Source organism: Prionailurus bengalensis, chromosome C1 (genome assembly GCF_016509475.1).
Source record: "Prionailurus bengalensis isolate Pbe53 chromosome C1, Fcat_Pben_1.1_paternal_pri, whole genome shotgun sequence".
NCBI classification, from domain to species: Eukaryota; Metazoa; Chordata; class Mammalia; order Carnivora; family Felidae; genus Prionailurus; species Prionailurus bengalensis.
In genome coordinates this window covers 11,284,997-11,299,860 of record NC_057345.1, presented here as the reverse complement: position 1 = coordinate 11,299,860, position 14,864 = coordinate 11,284,997, and the positions used below count along the sequence as shown (strand labels likewise).

General features: G+C 50.9%; 2 protein-coding genes across 7 annotated transcripts in view; one reads left to right on the top strand and one right to left on the bottom strand.

Annotated features, from left to right (window-relative positions):
* The first annotated feature begins 223 nt into the window (after positions 1–223).
* Positions 224–9,495, top strand: AGMAT (agmatinase). 4 transcript variants are annotated; one of them, XR_006296492.1, is made up of 8 exons: positions 228–835; positions 2,049–2,251; positions 4,545–4,593; positions 5,646–5,841; positions 6,557–6,736; positions 8,359–8,443; positions 8,570–8,710; positions 9,118–9,495. XR_006296492.1 is itself a non-coding variant. In XM_043573829.1 (7 exons), the coding sequence occupies exons 1-7, from the start codon at positions 564–566 to the stop codon at positions 9,189–9,191; spliced, it is 1,059 nt and encodes a 352-aa protein (XP_043429764.1). In that variant the 5' UTR covers positions 237–563; the 3' UTR covers positions 9,192–9,495. The 4 variants fall into 4 exon arrangements, 2 of the variants coding, with proteins under 2 accessions (XP_043429765.1, XP_043429764.1); XR_006296493.1 differs by having other exon boundaries at positions 230–835; positions 8,605–8,710; XM_043573829.1 differs by lacking the exon at positions 8,570–8,710 and having other exon boundaries at positions 237–835.
* A 3,178-nt stretch (positions 9,496–12,673) lies between these two features.
* Positions 12,674–14,864, bottom strand: part of DNAJC16 (DnaJ heat shock protein family (Hsp40) member C16) — a 41,475-nt gene continuing 39,284 nt past the window's right edge. For all 3 annotated transcript variants that reach the window (XM_043573824.1, XM_043573825.1, XM_043573826.1), the window contains 3 exons: positions 14,583–14,681; positions 13,827–13,997; positions 12,674–13,329 (listed from right to left, as the gene is read on the bottom strand). In XM_043573824.1, the coding sequence (XP_043429759.1) occupies positions 12,930–13,329; positions 13,827–13,997; positions 14,583–14,681 (670 nt within the window). In that variant the 3' untranslated portion in view covers positions 12,674–12,929. The remainder of the gene's footprint in view (positions 13,330–13,826; positions 13,998–14,582; positions 14,682–14,864) is intronic.

Here is a 14,864-nt window from a genome sequence, read left to right as displayed (position 1 = left end):
CACAGGCCTCTTGATCTCCTCTCGCATCCTGATCTCACAGGTCAGGTGTTCAAGCCCAGCCTGCGGCTCAGCTCGGATGGTGCAGAGTCTGCTTAGGATTCGGTCTCTCCCTCTCGCTCTGGCTCTCTGCCCCTCCCCTGCGCATGCTCTCTCTCTTTCTCTCAAAATAAATAAACTTAAGAGACTCTGCTTCCCGGGAATCTTACCCCAGACATTTTGTAACACATTATTTAAAAAAATGCATTTCCAATTTCTCTTCCTTAGAGAAAGTTTTCTTTCCCCCCTTTAATTCTTTCTGCTTTTAAAAAAGATTACTCTGAAAGGGAGAAGCAGGCGCCAAGGGCTTGCTTTTGCGGGGCGCAGACCCCAGGGACAGTGCGGTGGCCGCGGGGTGGGGGCGGGGGCGTCCCGCGGGGCCCGGTTCTATTTACCGAGGGAGCCGGAGGCCGAAGTCCAGAGAGGGGGCGGGGAGAGCGCGGCCCCTCACCCGCCCTTGATCCCCAGGCCGCCGGCCCTTTGAGCACAGTCGGCCGTTCGGGCCGCTGCGGGGACCGGCGGGTGACATGCTGCGGCGGCTGGCGTCCCGCTGCGCCCGGAGCCTGGGGGCCCGCGGGGGCGCGCGTCCTGCCGTGGGGCTCCGCCACTTGGGCCGCAGCCCCCGCCGCCGGGCCTCCGATGCTCCCCGGAACCAGCCCCCCAGCTCCGAGGTCGTGGCCCGGCCGGTGGGCGTCTGCTCCATGATGCGGCTGCCGCTGCAGGCCTCCCCCCAGGGGCTGGACGCCGCCTTCGTCGGGGTGCCCCTGGACATTGGGACCTCCAACCGGCCGGGGGCGAGGTAAGGCCCGCAGGACTGGGGGACACGTGGCCGGACCACCCGAGGCCACTGGGCGCTAAAGCCCCACGGACGGCGCCTCCCCTCAGCCAGGGTGGGGGTGGAAGCTGGTGCCGGCTCCAGAACGCCCCTAATCCACTGACAGACGTTGGTTTCCCCCCTCCCTCATCACACAATGCCGATGGCACCTGATCTAGATGGCACCCGATCAAGAATTGCTCAAATACGAGGCTTTTATTTTTTTTAAGGTTAAAAAAATATATATTAGTTTTTAAATTCTTAATTTTTTAAAACATTTACTCATTTTTGAGAGAGAACGGGAGACAGAGCATGAGTGGGGAAGGGACACACACACACACACACACACACACAGAATCAGAAGCAGGCTCCAGGCCCTGAGCTGTCAGCACAGAGCCCCACGCGGGGCTCGAACTCACGACCGCCAGATCATGACCTGAGCCAAAGTCCGACGTTTAACAGACTGAGCCAACCAGGCGCCCCTAAAAATTATTTTTAAATAACCTCTACACCCAGCGTGGGGCTGGAATTTACAACCCCAAGATAAGGGTGGTAAACTCTATCGACTGAGCCAGGCAGGCGCCCCAAGGCATTTTTTCCCTAAGATCATGGCAGAGGAAGTGAAGTCTGTTTTCCTAAATAGTGAGCATCAGCTATGTCTGATTGGGCTCAGCCACTTTACAGACGTAAATACTGTATAGACGAATAATCTGAAGTAGAAATGCCACCGTTGATTAAATGTCTACTAAATGCAAGACGCTTTGCATAGATGACCTCGCTTCATTCCTATAACATCCAGGAAGGTAAATATTTTACAGATTAGGAAACTGAGGCTCACGGAGATGAAGAAGTTATCTAATGCCAATTAGTAAATTGGTGATGGGTGGGCTTCCAAGTCTGTGCCTTTAATCTCTTCAGTATACAGCCTGGGTTTTAGTGATTCTCAATCAGGGATGATTTTGACCCCAGGGGACATTTGGTGGTGTCCTTGGAGGACTTTTTGGTTATCACAACTTGCTCCTGGCATCTAATTGGTTACAGACCAGGGGAACTATCCCACAATGTACCGCACGGCCCCCCCCACATCAAAGATTCATCCAGCCCCAAATATCAGCAGTGCAGAGGCTGAGAAACCCCGGCCGAGGTAGGACCTCTGACCTTTCAGGGATGGCTCACAGGATGATTCTTCCTCCTCCAGATTTGGACCCCGGCGGATCAGGGAAGAATCCGTGATGCTTCGGACAACCAACCCTAGCACGGGGGCCCTCCCCTTCCAGTCCCTCTCGGTTGCAGATCTAGGTGATGTGAATGTCAATCTTTACAACCTTCAGGACAGCTGCCGTCTAATTCGAGAGGCCTATCAGAAAATCGTAGCAGCTGGCTGTATTCCTCTGACCTTGGGTAATAACATCTACCAGGGCAAGTGCAGTTCTCTGCAAAGAGGGTTTATTTGTCACGGGCAAGCCGCGGTGAATATGGAGACGGTATAGGAAAGAGAATTTGTAATCCTTTTTGTTTGTTTGTGTGTTTATTTTGAGTGGGGGAGGGGTGGAGAGAGAGGGAGAGAGAGAATCCCAAGCAGGCTCCATACTCAGTGCGGAACCTGATGCTGGGCTGGATCCCACGACCGCGAGATCGTGACCTGAGCCGACCTGAGCCACGATCGAGTTCGACGCGCGACCAACTAACCCACCCAGGCGCCCCTCTAATTAATGTTTCTTCTCCCCTGGGGAGAGGATATTTACATTTTTGGACTGGTACGATTGACAGGGATGGACTAGGGTGAGGCAAACGAGGCATTCACTTTAATGTTTATTTATTTTTGAGAGAGAGACAGACAGACAGAGCGTGAGCAGGGGAGGGGCAGAGGGAGAGGGAGACAGAATCCAAAGCAGGCTCCAGGCTCTAAGCTGTCAGCACACAGGCAAGGCATTTGCTTTAGTGCAAAATTTAAGGGGGGAGGGGGGGGGAGGTGCCAAAAAGTCAACAATAAATATGACTGACTTTTCCCTTTTGCCTGAGGCTCCCATAGGGCTCAGAAGAGCAGTGTTACCGATCCTATCTTTCTTTAAAATTTATCATGGATTTTTTGGGGGGGGTACTGATTTTGAAGTTTAAAAGTATTACATTAAACTAGTATTTATCTTAATTACTGAGGTTTTTTGTTTTGTTTTGTTTTGTTTTTTGTGTCCCTTAAATTTTGCATCCCAGCAAGTGCCTCTATGCACCTCACCTTTGTCACCTCCCTCCTCCATTCCAGGCCCCGGGGGAAGGCTCACAACAGGGACTCAATTGTGACTTCCTAACTATTTCAAGAACCTGCTTTTATATGACTTTGAGAGAGAGGTGCGAAGGGGCATTTTCTCCAAGTCAGGGTCTCTGTCCACCTACGGAGTAGTTTTCCTCTCATCCCTCCACCCCTCCCACCCTTCCATTTCTCTTTCTCTTCCAGTTCACAAAGAGTTAAAATGACACAGATCTTTTTCCAAATATCCAAATGTATTTTTGCCAGAAGCGTGGGCCCAGCCTGCAGAACATCGTGCGTGGTGTGGAGTGTGGTTTCTGGAGGGACACGGTTTGAAATCTCAGCTTTACCCCTCCCTGGCTCCTCCTGCGTCATTTCCTCACCTGTAAAATGGGAATCATGGCACCTACCTCACTGTGTTGTGTGAGGGCCACATAATGAAAGCGCACATAAAGTGCCCCGCATCCTGACTGGCGTATTTTGAGCTTCTGTAAATGTGGCTACTGTTGTTTTTAATGGTCATCCATCGTAATACTTCTTTACTGAGCTGGCCAGTGCAGTGCCCATTAGCCACATGTGGTTATTGAAACTGAAACTAATTTTCAGTTGGTTTAGTGGCTGACTCTCAATTTCGGTTCAGGGCATGATCTCCCGGTTCGTGAGTTCGAGCCCCGCATCGGGCTCTGCACTGACCGTAAGGAGCCTGCTTGGGATTCTCCCTCTCTCCCTCTCTCCCTGCCCCTTCCCTGCTCGTGCTGTTTTTTCCTCCCAAAATAAATACACTTAAAAAAGTAAAATTAAATTAAATTAAAATAAAATTAAAATTAAAATTAATTTAATAAAATTAAATACAATTATTTAAAATAAAAGAAAAAATTCAGCTCCTCCGTGGCATGAGCTACATTCCAGTGGCCACATGTGGGGAGTGGCCACCACGGTGGCCAGTGCAGCTAGAGAACATGCCCATCATTGCAGAAAGAAAGCTCTACTGGACAGAGCTGTTCCAGACATCTTACCTGTAAGCTTTAATTTGTTTCCTCTTTTTAAATTTTATTTATTTGTTTTGAGAGAGAGAGAGCCAACAGGGGCAGAGAGAGGGGGGGGGGAGAGAGAGAATCCCAAGCAGGCTCCACGCTGTCAGCAGAGAGCTCGACGCGGGGCTCGATCCCACGCACCGTGACATCATGACCGGAGCCAAAGTCGGGTGCTTAACCAACTGAGCCACCCAGGTGCCCGTTTCCTCTTTTGGATGACAATGTAATCCCGAGTATCCCGTGGCCAATTTCCCACCACTGAACGAGATCTCATTTTAGCTGAGTATGTTATAGTTCTTCAGTCCAATCAAAAGGGTGGCACCGTTGGGCGATTTGAGGATTGCTCTGTAAAATACACGGTCCCCCCCCCCCCATCTTATCCACATGTCAGATGTTTTCTTTTTCCTCTTTGCAGGTGGAGATCACACAATCACATATCCTATATTGCAAGCGATGGCCAAAAAGTAAGTCCCAGGCGTCTGGTTCCACACAGGGTTTCAAACTTCAGGGGCTAGGGAATGAGTTGTTTGCGACTCCCTGGCATTGAGTGACCTCTGCTGGCTCAGGTTATTTGGGGTGATAGGAAATTCCCGGCTGAGTTGCTTCTGTGGATCAAAATTAAGGTCGGGCGAGCTCCAGGTGTCTCTGTCAGTCACCAGCTGGGAGCCAAGACGATTTATTTTTAACACTTCTGGCCACCCTGGCTTGCCCTACATCGGCTCTGGTGAATGCATGCTCAGCCTGTGCCTCTGTTTTGGGAAGATGAGCCCCTCGTGAAATATACAACCCCAGTTAACTTCAGTTTCTGTTTTGCTTCAAAGGCCAAATGCACAATGATGTTGCTTGCCGGGGAGGGGCCCCGTTTCTTCCCGAAAGGGCCCCTTCCCCAGAGAACGAGAAAATGGATATTCTAGTAATGGAAGCCTACCAGGGACGAACTAACTTTGGTTAATTAGCTTGAAGAAGAGGCAGAAGGGCCAAGGCGGTGGCGGCTCCAGTATCCATATGAGGGAAGGACATGTGGGCAGCCTTCTGGTTGGTGGTGGGTGGGCTCAAGTCTTTTCTGGAGGCTGGGCTTGCCCAGCATCGATTTAGACGATAAGTTTCTTTGGGGCGGCCGGCAGGGTTGATGGAGATTATGGAGAGGGAGCTGGGTTTGAACCTGCTTCTTGGTTGTAGAAAGGCTCTGATTAGTTCAGCCGAGCTCACCTGAGCCCCCATCCTTCCCTCTCATCCTCCTGGGCCTCTCCGTCTCCAAGTGAAGAAAATTCGTGGTGCTAGGTAGTGGGTGGGTAAGCTTCAGTACCTGTCTGTTCTCTGCCTGCCTTTCTCTCAGTTTATCGCTCTGAGATGCTAAACGATTTGCAGACGGAAACCAGTTGCAAGGCCGGTAACTGATGGCAGGTCTCCGCTCCGTGGCCATGAACTGTGAAGTTTGGAAGTTCGGTGGCCTAGGGGGTGGCTGTGCTCAGGCCCCAGGAGGAGGTCTGGCCTCTGAGCTGTGTGTTGTCATCAGGCATGGCCCCGTGGGGCTGCTGCACGTGGATGCCCACACGGACACGGCTGACAAGGCCCTAGGAGAGAAGGTCTATCACGGGACGCCCTTCCGCCGGTGCGTGGACGAGGGACTCCTGGACTGTAAGCGTGTGGTGCAGATCGGCATCCGGGGCTCTGCCGTGACCCTGGATCCCTACAGATACAGCTGGAGCCAGGTGACAAACCAAACGCCCCTCCCTCTGTCCCCAGTCTGCAAAGTGCCCTTCTGTCCGGTGCCCCCTCAGTGGTAGCTGTAGATTCAACAGGGGCTTCAGTGACCAAATTCAGAAAATGGGACGGAAGGCCGAGTGTCCATCGAGAGGGTCACGTGGAGCCGAGAGGCGCGAGGCTGTTAGTTCGTGAGGCAAAGGAGGCCTCTCGTCCGTGGGGTGGGGAGGCGGGCGGAAACACACCCATCCCTGGGCCATCGCTGGCTTGGAAAAGAGCCGGGAGGCCCAAAGCCAAGGCGAGCGGCCACCTTTTCAGTTCTTGTCCTCTTCCCCACCGGGCAGAGTGGCTCCTAGGTGGACACGTGTGACAAGATCCCAACAGGAAAGACCCAAGTCCCCTGCTTTCAGAGTGTGCCAGGGCTAGTCTTGGAGGAGGTGCTACCACGAGCTGACCCGAGTTTCTCCCTCCCGTCCCAGCCAAGCTGCTCTCTGATCCCGTCCCCCTGGGGCAGCTTCGACTTCCTACCTGCTTCTTCACCAGCTGTCGTTCCTCCCTTCCTCACCAGTCAAGTGGGGACGACCGTTCCGTCCTCGTGAAGACTGGGGGTCACGTGTGAAGCGTCCACAAGCACTTGGCGTGGGGTTGGCACAGGAGAAATGCCCCGTAAATGCTGCCATGCGGAAGCCTCGACCTCCTGCTCTTTACTTCCTGCCTCCTCAGGGCTTCCGGCTGGTCCTGGCTGAAGACTGCTGGATGAAGTCCCTGGTTCCTCTGATGGGGGAAGTGAGGCAGCAGATGGGAGGCAAACCCATGTACATCAGCTTTGACATTGACGGCTTGGATCCCGCCTATGCCCCGGGGACAGGGACGCCCGAAATTGCTGGTCTCACCCCTAGTCAGGTAAGGAGGTTTCACCAGTGATAGTGCCTGGGGGTGAGGATTCTTAGCCAGCGCCCCCCCCCCGCCACACCCCCGCCCCCCACTTTCCTGGGACGTGTAGTGAGTCTTCAGGATCAGGATAGGATTTTAAAAGCAGAGCACTTGGGCTTTTACTCTGCTCAGGGCTGACCACAGGTTGAACACTCTTCTGGCCTGAGGAGTGGACTGATTTTGGCAAAGGCCCTCATTTCTTCTCTGGGACATAACTGTCTGTTATTTGAGCTTTGTGCCTCTGATCACCTGTAGTTGGTTCATGGGGACAGTTTGCAGCATCCCCTCTTAAAAACACTGAACTTATCTTTTGGGGGTTAAATTTAAAAAGTGCTCACTATGGGACTACCTACCAAGGTAGTTCAAGAGTTTTAGAAACATCCAAATAAAGCTCTCTCTTTTCCTTTTTTGAGAGAGAGAGAGAGAGAGAGAGAGAGCGAGTGCACATGAGCAGGGAGGGGCAGAGGGAGAGGGAGAGAGAATCTCAAGCAGGTGACGTGCCCAGTGTGGACCCTGACGTGCGGACCCTCATGATTGTGAGATCATGGCCAGAGCCAAAATCAAGAGTTGGATGTTCAACCAACTGAGCCACCCAGGTGGCCCCCAAATAGAGATCTCTTAAGGTGTGCTGAGTATAAATTAATGCAGGAGGCAGAATTGGAGTGTGGTTATAACTGGAAGGTAAGCTGCAGGAGGGTAGGGCTTTTATTTTACCAGTCCACCCCTCAGTCTAGAACAGTGCCTGACTTAAAGGGTAGGAACTCAAAGGCACTTGAGTAAATAAATGAAGGCCACTTACACCTATCAGTGATCTTATCTCCTCTAAGAAAGGGGCATGTTAGCAACTACCTCTTCCGAGCCATTCTCCATCAGTTCCCCTCGGAGAGATTTCTAAGACACAATGCTCATTTCTCAGTTTATCATTCTTCTGGGCTTTTCACCGGCACAATGGAAGCTCTTTGAGATGACGTGACTTCTCCCTACCATCCCCCCTCACTTATCTTGTCTTCTGGCCACATCCAACTACTGGTATTTCTTTCCATCTTGGGGTCTTTGCGTGTGTCTTTCTGCCCAGGCTGCCCTATCCCTAATCTGCTTGGTCAATTCCTTGAACTAAGTGTTTCCACCTTGGGGAGGGCTTCCCCCAGCTCTTTGGGTGGTTTTTGTATTATACTTTGCTACACTTGTGTTTTTTTTGTTTTTTGTTTTTTTAAAGTAATCTCTGCACCCAACACGGGGCTCGAACTCACAACCCTGAGATCAAGAGCTGCATGCTCTACTGACCGAGCCAGCCAGGGACCCCTACGCTTGCTTTTCTTGCAGCCTTTCATGCATGACGTTGAAATGACTGGTTTGCTTGTGTCCATCGTCACACGATGGACCCCCTCGGGAGCAGGGGCTGTGTGTTGGCCGTTTGTGTCTACGTGATGCCCAGCAGTGTGCCTGGCAGTTGATAAACGTTTATCGAGCGGAAGCAACAGCTCCAGGTCCAAGGGTGGGCATGCATTGGGAGAGATCCACTGAGATCTCTGTAGTTGCTTTTCCCGGTCAATGGTGACTGCTGTGGACAACTCAGGCTTGGTCTTGGACAGGCGCTGGAAATCATCCGGGGTTGTCAAGGCCTGAACGTGGTGGGCTGTGATCTTGTGGAAGTGTCACCGCCTTATGATCCTTCTGGTGAGTGAGCGACAGTACTGTGATCCGTAAGCAGCTGCGAGTTTAAATTCTATTAATCTGCTTAAGAAGTAGAAGATGGCTGCGTCCTTTTGTATAACTTGGGAACCTGCCGCGCGTGTTCTGCGGTGAAGAAAATAAACCTATTGCTCCACACCTTACAGACGTGAGCTAATTAACTCGAACACACACCCCTGGGAGGTAGGTGGCTCTTACTAGCTTGCCCTCCCGTCAGCAGAAGGAAAACCAGCCTGCAGGAACAGTGATAAGGTAATTGGGAGTGGGATAGCACAGCCCCCCCTCCTCCTTTGCTGTTTCATGGAGAAGTGAATTGCCGCGGCCTAAGTGATGTTTATGAATATTAAAAAAGTGGGCAGTTAGCTGGTTTAGGAGAGATATTCAAAGCAGAGGCCGCCCCAACAATTTCAATTTAGAGAACTTACAGACTGAGGCCTGTTAGCTTCGGAGGAGGGTAGGTGATAAATACAATACACACCATTATTATAGGCTTTCCTTTGGGGTGGGAATCTGTTTGTAAACAAAGAGCCTTCTGGTTCAGGGGAAAGCGTGTCCACAGGGTGGCTGGGCAGAAGAGGGAATCTGGAGGGCAGCACAAAGGCAAGCGAGAGGCTCGGCCCGCTGGCTCGGTGTTCACCTTTGGTTTTTTATCTTTGTAGGAAACACGGCCCTCCTGGCGGCTAACCTGCTGTTTGAGATGCTGTGTGTGCTCCCCAAAGTGACAGTCGTCTGAACCTCGTGCTCTTCCTGATAAATCAGCAGCTTGTGTCGATGACAGGTTCTCAGGAATTTATGTGCAAGAGGCCTGAGTACTCAAGTTTATGCCAGTAAAACCTTCTGCTAGAGTGTCACTGGAGGCTGTAAAATCAGGGCATTCAGTAGAAGTCTGATCCAACAGCTAATATTTTTAAGGAGTCTGACTTAAAGAGAAGCACGTGTGTTGTTACAAGGGCCAGAGTTTAGGATTATCTAAAAACTGGAGAAATGAAATAAAAAAAAAAAAAAAAACCCATAGGACAGAATCCCGTATAAACATCTCCTATGTCTCCAGTTTCTCTTCCTTTACACTATGGCTCCTCCTGAGGAACTCAGGCCTGCGCTTGGGTTTTAGGCCATTTGTGAACATAAACAAATAGTTTGAAAGTAACATGCAGACTCTCACAAAGAAACTGCCCACCCAACAGCCCAGGAGGGCGCATGGAATGTCTTTTCAACCAGACAGCGGGTGGCCTCCAAAGTGCCCCTGGTGACACTTCCTTAACCTACTCCCTGCCTCAGTTTCGCATCATCTGCTCTTTGCGCTGGCCCACCCTCTAGGGTAGCAGCTCCTGAGATCTGCACTGAAGATTCAGGCATGTGTTTGAGTTACACGCAAATTCAATTTTGTTGAGAATGGGTCCACGATCAAATCCTCCTCTTCCTGATGCAAGGGCGACCCGTAATCGTCACACATTAAAATAGTTTATTTCTGTTTCCAGTCTGTAATATTCTTAAAACAAAAATAACATCAGCTTCAGTGCCTGTTCACAATACAAAACAAAAACAACATAAAAAAGACACCATTTGCCAAGTGAGTTATTTGTTCCTAAGAGTATCAAAAGTGCAAAATATTCACCTTCTTTTCAGACCGCTCTCTCAAGTTTCATCCTCCTCCTTGACAAACTGAGTGGACAGATTCACAGCTGCCACACTGCATTTGTTTCCAAGGGACAAGGTCAGGCATTTGGATGCGAGCAATTATTTCATCTGTAAAGACATTCTGCATCAGCTTTTAAAGAACTTTACTTAGGAAAAAATTTGAGTGTCTGCTTCCAATCTCTTTTCCCAAACAAAGCAAATCACTTAAAACACAGTTAGACCTCATTTCTTTTTGAATCAGGAAAAACATGTATGTGCTGAACGAGGAGGCAATCAGCCTGTTAATTTGAAAAGTACGGCCAAATTTTCACAGTCGGTAGGTGATGGCAGAGAGAGACCGTGGTGCTTAATGGAAGTCAAGGTGGTCTTACGGAAACGCTGCTGACTCACAGCTGACAATCCCTTAGACAAATTATGCCACCGGCACCTGGACGATAAAAAAAATATTTGTAAGTAGGTGTGTATTCTACAAAGACTTGTTTTAGGCCAGTTTTCATCCCCATCCGCTAAACATGATGCGTAGTCTCTATCAACCAGAAAACCCTACTTCTAAAAATAAAACAACATTGTCAGTCTCAACATATTCAAAGGCCAGGAAGTTAACTTAAAGCTGACATCAGGTCTGTGTGATTACACACAAGAGGGGAAAAGGTGGCACTGGCCGAGTGGGACAGCGGCTCATACATTTGACACAAAAGTAGACAAATTCATGGGAACGTTCAGGAGGATAGGCTTGGGTGGTCAAGGGCGAAGTTCAGTCGAAGTAAAACCTCCCTAGTGTCCTCTTGGGGGACATCTCTTTCAGCCCCAAACAGACCAGTGGAAGAATTTGCCAGGAATGTTTCTAATCCTATTCTTACTTTCCTTTCTCAGTGCAAAGGAGGGTGCGGCTAACTGTCCGAAGGTGCTTTTGATTTTAATGGGAAACATTTTTAAAGTGAACCAAGCTGGGGAGATTCTGTTTTCAGAAATGAAGGTCACGAATCCCATTAGTACCAGAAGTTAAAAATCAAAGCCCACCACTGAACCAAAACACCACTCGCATCAGCAACGTGGCCACAAAAGACCTAGAAAATAACTCGGAGGACGGTGCATCGAGGAACCAAATGAGTCCCTTAATCACGCCTGCCTGGGCCAGGTGCCAGGAGATATGGCCACCAGAGCGAGCATCCAATTTTTAGAGGATCCTGTGGAAAAAAAATGCAGCCTGGCAGTGATTTCGTTCTTTCTTTCTTTTTTAAATAAAGCTACAGACTCCACGGAAACTACAGGAACTCCTGGGCTTAAATAATTAATTACTTGCCACTGTAGCTCAGTATTTAAATTATTCAGGATCCAAATCGCTTAGTTTCAAGCAATTATGATTAAAGAGATACTAACTCAGTAAATGTCCCATCAGTGATTCCGACCCTTCCTTTTATAGAAGGGCAAATTTACTTTGACAGAACTGACCACTCTTGGAAGTTGTTCAAACTCCACCGGTGGTTCTGCCCTAAAAAAAAAAAAAAAAAAAAGAAAAAAGAAAAAAGACAAGAAAAAAAGGCAAGCTCTCTAGCTGGCTGGTGTGATCCACTGTGCACTGGAGCTCTGCAAGCTGGGTGCTGATGGTGGGTCGGACCCTGTTCCTGGTGAAGCAGTTGTTAAGAGTGAAAGCAACTGAGATATCAAAATCTAGGCCAGAAGCTCAAAGTAAGCCTTTTGCCAAACAGGAGTCTAGAACAAGTCTTGGGTCACTTGTCACAAAAGAGAGCCCAAAGTTACAGCACTTTGGGGGTAACAGTGTTCAAAATACAACTGTTGAAAAGAAATTTTAAGTTCCTTGATACAAAGACAGGTCTGGTAGTTTACTAAAGAGACACGACTGGAGGTTCCTCGAGCCTGACTCAGGGCAGGTGGGAATGAGGTGTCTTCATTGAACATCTACTGGCTTCTAGCAGCTTATCTCTACGTCCAGAGAACAAGGTCACAAATCATGGCTCCTAAGATTCATACCCTAAAACTGACAGAGGGAGAAAGGCATGGGAAAACGTACGCGTGAATGGCTCAAAGTCATTACAGTATTTCCTGCCGTGCAGATCCCTCCCTGGCGACATCTAGTGCTGAGGCGGCGGCCGGGGGGACACCACCGAGAGGTCACTTCGGTCACTGCCCAGCCCTCCCTTCTTTTGTCTTGGGAAGGAAACCAAATTCACATGCAGAGCCCCCACTTATCCCCAGCCTTTGAAAACTCTGGCTGCCAAACTGGGGCAGGGGGATACCCCCCAAATGTACTTTTAGCCACTGACTACTGGAAAAACTATCAAACGTTAAGGTTGCTTGGAACCGGGCCTTTTGGGATGCAGGGCCTAGAAGCTGCCGTGGGCTGTCCGGGTGACGCAGCATGCACCGGGGCAGAAGCAGAGCGGGGGTGGGGCGGGAAGCGACCCGACCAGCACTCCGGGCTCGCGAGGTTCCGTCTGGGTACCGCTGCGGGCTGGAGCCCCCAGCTTCTCCCACAGCACAGAGACAGGACAGGGGAGCGAGGTGTGAGCATGTGACGGGACGGGACGGGACGACAAAAAAAGAGGGAGTGAGCAGTCTGCTTTAAATGGTGTGGCATTCAAACGAGGGCGGAGAAACCCACAGGAAAATCTTTTGATCTGGGGGATTCAGCTTGAGGTGTTTTTCACTCCTAGGTTAGAACAGGACAAAGGAAAGATTCTTCTAGCCATTGTTCCAGAAGAATAATCTAGAATCTATTCTCTGTCCTCGGTGATAGGCTGAGTCCTGAAAAGGCCTGTTCGCAGGGGCCTATTAAAAAGCCTGAAGAGTTTAAGTCTCTCTTGAGCCCCTCTCAGTCTAGTTCGGGCCACGACGGGATATAAAACCTCTGTAAGGAGCCTTCCAGCAGCCGCTCCATCCATAAGGACAACTTGCTCAATTTTCCTTTGACGGGCCTGGGTCCAAGGCCACAGGAAGGTTTCCCCCGCGATTCGCCCAGATGGAGGGAAGAGTCAAGGGCACCGCCAGACCCCATGGCTTCCTCCTCTTCCACTGCTTTCTGGGGCTTGAAGAGGCAGAAGTATTTCTTGTGGCCGTTCAGGGCCAGCACGTAACCCGTGTAGTCCCGTTCCATGAAATGCTTGTCATACTGGTTTGGGATCGGGGCTGCATCTTGAGCAAACTCCAGCAAGTACTCCAGCCATTCTCTGTGTTTGTCCAGACTCAGGAAGGAGAAGTGCAGGCAGCTGCTCCTGCCGGAAGGACAGAAGAAAGACTTAGGGCACATCCTGACGCCTTTAACCGCAGGGGACACGAATGCCTCAGTCAGATTTCAAGTGGCAGGAGGAGGCGTTGCGTCGGGTGGGGCCCGGAGATGGGCAGAATGGGGGATTCCCCTGGGACCTGAGGGCTGCTTCAACACGTGCCACGCTCTGCTTGCCCCATCGCCCTGTCTCCTGCTGGGTGTCCCCTGTGTCCCTCTCGGTGTCCGGCTTCAGTAAAAACACACGAGAGCGACAGGGTAGAGCTCCCTGAAAGGCTCAGGGAAGAAGCCGGCGGGGGGGGTTGGGGGGGGGAGCTCTTCTGTTCAGAAGCATCGGGACAGGGAGTCAAGGGGAGAAGAGGTCACAGCCAACATCTCGCTGCAAGCCAGGAGCCCCCCGTGGTCAAGGGGAAAAGGGTGAAACTGTCCTCCAGCTCCCCCCTCACCCGAACGTGCCCTCCCCTGCTCTCCCTCCCACGAGCTTACCCAGTGAATGTGTAGACCTCCAAAGCGAACTTCTGCAGTAGGCTGGTCTTGGTGGGGTCTGACAGGATGAGGACCACGTTCATGTGGCCCGGCCTCAGGCGGACCAGGTTACTGGTGTATGTCACGTCTGTGAGTTCCGTTACCTCCACGAAGCCCTTTTTAGGGATCTTGCTGTGGGGAGATAGTGAGGAATTAAGATGTTATCAGGACAGGGGAATGCCATTACTTTGGGGAAAAAAAAAATAGGAGGAAGAAAATGCTCTGTTCCAACCAGACTAGACAGGTTATTTAATATTCTCGAGCCTGGCACCCTGGCAGGACAGGGACGGTCCCTCCTTGGTGGTCCTGGGCCTACGAAGAGCCTTTCAGATGCTACTGTTCAGCTGGTGGAGAAGCGGCTTTAGGACCGGATGAAAGCGCTCACCACGGTTATGGTGATGCACCCTTCTCTGCGTCTGGCTCGTCTAGTGGCTCTGACATACTTGGCCTCCTGCCCCCATTATTAAATTTGAGATCGAGAGCCTGCAGGTACTGAGTAGAAGGCAAGTAGGTCCTGTGTCTAAAGCCCTACGGGGTCTCAGTAAACACTCGCCGGCGGCTGACTTGCCCCTAAATTCACATCTCACACACAAGGAGGTGAACCCGAGTGCGTGTATAGACTGGTTCTGGAACACCGCTCTGTCAGACCAACTCGGCCTGTGGCTCTCCTGCCGGGGTGGTGTGGTGGGGGTGGGTTTGGTGTCCCGTTAGAGAAACCTGCTGTTTTCTTTGGTGAAGCTTGGCTCAGTCTTCCCAGCCTTCTCGTGGACTTCCTCTTTATCTGGAGGGTTTGACTCTCGCTCATCGTTCGAGTCACTAAAGTAAGAAACAAGGAGTTTAGGGGCGTCTGGGTGGCTCAGTCGGTTAAGCATGCAACTTCGGCTCAGGTCATGATCACGAGGTTGGTGAGTTCGAGCCCCGCGTCGGGCTCTGTGCTGACAGCTCAGAGCCTGGAGCCTGCTTTGGATGCTGTGTCTCCCTCTCTCTCTGCCCCTCCCC